We start from the raw sequence: 4,246 nt of genomic DNA, 5'->3' as shown, positions 1-4,246 counted from the left end.
TTGACAAGACCTTCCAAGGTAACTCAGAAAGGGGACAGGAAAGGTGATAGGATGAGCAAATTTGCTTCCCTCCAAGTCCCCTTGGCCTGGGTAGAAACCCCAGGAGCCTCACTACCAGGTGGCCTCCAGAGTCACCAAGTACCATTGGAAACCATTGCCAACAGTCAGGACACTACAGCCCAGCAGAATTGTAGGGATCTCCAGGCGCCAAAAAGACTGTGAGTCTTGCTTTCCTAGCACGTGAGGAGGCAGCTTCTCATTGCTGTTCAGAGTTGTAGGGCTGAGGTGAGAAGAAGCCGGATCCGGAGGCCAGACTCCTGGGCTGTCTGGACCCTCATACACTCTTCTCTCCCTCGCTCTGTTCCTTGGTTGGTGGGGTCTTGTCCTGGCTGCCCTCGGGGGGTGCCTGCTTGACTGCAGGGGTGGGGCTGCCGCTGGTGGATGGCAGGAGGTTGGCGGACTGCAGGACGGCTTCTGAGTGCTCACGGGCCTTCATACGAAGGGCGGCCACGCTAGCCGTGCGGTTACTCTGGCAGCCGTAAGTGGGGAGGAAGGAGAGACCCATGGGATCTGGGACACAGCAAGAGCACAGCGGGCCCCCTGGAGGAAGGAAAACAGCAGGCTCCATCAGTGTCCACACCCTGTCTCTTAGGGTTGGGGGAGGGTCTGGACCTGGAAAGAGGGACATTAATTCCCTTTGGTTCCAAATACTGGACAGAGGAGGACAAAGACCCAGATCCCCAGAGATGGACAGGTCAAGCCAGCCAGGTGGTAGTAATTTGACCATCAGAGCATCAGGGAGACCTGGTCAGTCTGTGTGGTCTTAGGCCTAGATCTTGGCCTCTCTGAACTTTGGCTTCTACTTGTGTAAGATGAAGTCATCCCTCACTCCCAAACTATGGGCCAAGGCACCCCTAAGAGTTCACTGTGGGACTTTGCAGGGTGCCCAGCCACTCTGCCAGATGCTAAACAAGCCACTAGCTAGAAGCGGCTCATGGCGACATGTGAGACCAGGCTGCATTTTTTTCTAGGCTGTCCTGTGTCACGCATGACTTTGGAGGCACCACACAGAATATAAAATGAGAGTTGTGACAGGAAGCCTGCCTGCAGTGTTGGGGAAGCTAAGCAAGGCCACCATGTACACCAGCCCGTCACGTAGGACTGGTAGCTATTTAAATGTGATCTTCTTTCCAGTTGTAAGAATTATTTTCCAAACGCCCGTCCAGTTGCTGGGACATAAATGCTTACTAAGTCTTCTGAGATTTGACCATTTCATGAAAGAACTGTTTGCTATTGCTTGGGGCCCCAGAGCTGAGAGCTGAGGTCTGAGGCTCGGAAGCAGTTATTCGAAATGCACTTAGCACACACCCAGGCCAAGTTTATTCTTTCCATCCACATGCTGCCCCTTGGCTAGTGAAGATAAAGCATATAGCACTGGAATTTCTGAAGAGGCCCAAGCCAGAGCTCTCATAGAAAGAAAAGAACCCACTGTATACCTAGCTCCCCTGCTGTCTTGGACATGCCTATCAATGCTCACAAACTTGGAGCTGCTTTTCTGTTATCCAACCATGACCTGGAATCCCCACCTAAGGCCACCTCAGGGCAATAATCCAGGCATAATGCCAGTACCCACTGGGCCTTCAAAACCATGCCAACCTGAGGCCCACATATAGAGATCAGCCTTCGGGGGTGACCTCTACAGTGTCAGCTATCTGGGCAACTGAAGGGTCCCCGCCCTCCTTCATCAGGAACAGGTTCACTTTCCAGTACCAGGGTGTTCCTCCTCTCCTCTTCACCTATCCTGCTCAAAAGCAAGGCGAGAGAGAAGCTCCCCTTGGCCCCTATTCATTGCCCCCCTCTCATCACCAGTATGCCCCTGGGAGGGGTGAACATTCCTCCTTTGCCCTCTTCAGGTGAGGAGCCACAGACTCCAAGCATGCCCACTTCTTGGAGGTGTGGGATCAGACTCTTCTGGTTCCTTAACATAGTGGTTCCAATGCAACCTTCCTGCTTTGATTTGAAATGAGGGCCTGCTACACAGGTAGCAGCTACCAAGATGAAGGTGAAGCCAAGATCAAGTGCACAAGGGAATCCTGGGAACCAGTTCCCTTACCCTGCATGCTTGGCTGGTCAGACCCCAGGCCCTGAGTGGTCCCTGTCCATAGAGGCTTAGCATGTTGATGATAATCACCATGAAATGCCCCTGCAGGGAGTCTGTTTCTGCTGGGCAGGATGTGCCGGTGCCATAGGCTGGGAGCCTCCCTAGGGTGGAAATCGCCCCACAAGAGGCTTTCTCCGGTCCAGACCCCCTTCCTAGCAAGGTACTTGCTGCCTAAGAGAACCAAAGGTGTGAAGAGACCCAAATGCTAAAGATGGTGGTCCCTTGGGGGACAGGAGGGACAGCAAAGAATTTGTGGTTTTCTCTGTTAGAATTTTTTTCTGCAATGAGAATTAATTTCTTTTTTAATATTTTATTTATTTATATTTTATGTGTATGAATGTGTTTCCTGCATGTGTGTAAATTCATCCGTGTCATGCAATGCCTGTGGAGGTCAGAAGACGGCATCGGATCCCCTGGAACTGGAGTTAAAGAGGGTTGTTAGCCACCATGTGGGTGCTGGGACTCAAACTGGGGTCCTCTGCAAGAGCAGCCAGTGTTCTTAACCGCTGAGCTGTCTTTCTAGCCCCAGAGCATGAATTTCTTTTAAATTCAGAAATATGAATTTAGAAAGAGAATGTCAGAAAGCAAGAATGCTGGAGAAGACTTCTAGCATATCTGAGAGGAAGGCTGGAGCACAACAAGCCCAGAGCCACACACAAGCTGAAAGTCTCAAGGAGTGTGACTGGGGACATGGCTTTTGGGGGGCCTGTAAGGAGAGCTGCAGCCTCACACACAAGCCCTGGGCAGCCACTGTGTCAGGCTGCCCAAGAAAGGCTAGCCTTTGCCCCAAAATAAGACTTACTCCAATGAGTATCGAGTAGTAAGTTAAATGTTCTATGACTCAGGGTAACAGTGACAGAAATGGCAGCACTCCTCTCTGAACCACAGTACACACTCACTAGGTGACAACTACAATTGTCCCCCTCCAAAAGCCACCAGTAGCTTCACTCTGAGCCCTCCAACCCCAGATTTGTAGGTGAAGAGAAATAATTCAGAACCAAGGTTATGGCCTGGTTCATCTTCTAACTCTAACCTTAGACAGATGGGGAAACTGAGGACCAGATGAAGTCAAGGGCTCTAGAGAACTCTGCGGTTAAAACTGTAAGTACTACATGCAGTAGAGTGACATTCTGCTTTGAAAAGAAGGAATTGCTGGCCAATGCCACAACACAGATGGACCTCTGGACCCTGGGGAATTGCTAAGGGAAGTGAACACCGGAAGGTGAATGTCAGAATTCCAGTCACATGAAGTAGCCAAGACAACAGACAAATTCATAGGAACAGAAAACAGAGCGGCAGCTCTCGGGGACTAAGGCAAGCAGGAACAAGGAATACAGAGTTTCATAAGAGGAAAAAGATCCAGGTGTCACAGTGCAATACAGTTGTCCCTCGGCATTCATGGAGGACTGACTGCAAGACTCCCAAAAATCCAAGAACACTCAAAGTACCTTATAACAAAATTGTGCAGTATTTGCACAGAACCTGTGAGCATCCTGTGTACTTTCCCTCATCTCTTGATGATGCCATTCAAGTGCTGGGCAAGGAGCTGCCATCCTCTGTTGTTCACGCGGTACTGACAAGAAAAGTTTGTCTTCATGGGTCCGCACAGACGCAATTTTTTTCAAACAATTTCTGTCTGCAGTTGGTTGAATGGAGAAATGTTGGACTCATGCATACACAGGGAAGACTGTATACATAATAATATTGAAATGTACACTTAAACGTGGCTAATGGATTGGAGAAGTGGCTCAGCAGCTAAGAGCACATACTGCACTTTCAGAGGACCCAGATTTGTTTTCTAACACCCGTATCAGGTGATTCACAACCACCTGTAACTCCAGTTCCAGGGGATCCAACACCTCTGGCCTCCACAGGCACTGCACTCACATGCATATACTCATACATACATACATACATACATACATACATACACACACACACACACACGAGGAGGGGGAGGGAGGGAGGAAGGGGGAGGGAGTGAGGGAGGAAGGGAGGAAGGGAGGGATAGAGGCAGAGGGAGAGAGAGAAAGTTAAAAATAAATAAAAAATCTTTTTTAAGTTGATTAAAATGAAAAAATTGTT

At 49.6% G+C, this 4,246-nt stretch overlaps 1 protein-coding gene across 1 annotated transcript in view; it reads right to left on the bottom strand.

Annotated features, from left to right (window-relative positions):
• Positions 1–334: 334 nt before the first annotated feature.
• Positions 335–4,246, bottom strand: part of Drgx (dorsal root ganglia homeobox) — a 34,129-nt gene continuing 30,217 nt past the window's right edge. The window contains exon 6 of the mRNA XM_029564056.1: positions 335–600. Coding sequence (XP_029419916.1) covers positions 335–600 — 266 coding nt within the window. The remainder of the gene's footprint in view (positions 601–4,246) is intronic.

The sequence above is a fragment of the Nannospalax galili genome, unplaced genomic scaffold (assembly GCF_000622305.1).
Source record: "Nannospalax galili isolate Female #2095 unplaced genomic scaffold, S.galili_v1.0 scaffold996, whole genome shotgun sequence".
Lineage (NCBI taxonomy): Eukaryota > Metazoa > Chordata > Mammalia > Rodentia > Spalacidae > Nannospalax > Nannospalax galili.
The sequence above is the reverse complement of the archived record's forward strand: the minus strand, read 5'-3'. Positions and strand labels throughout refer to the sequence as shown.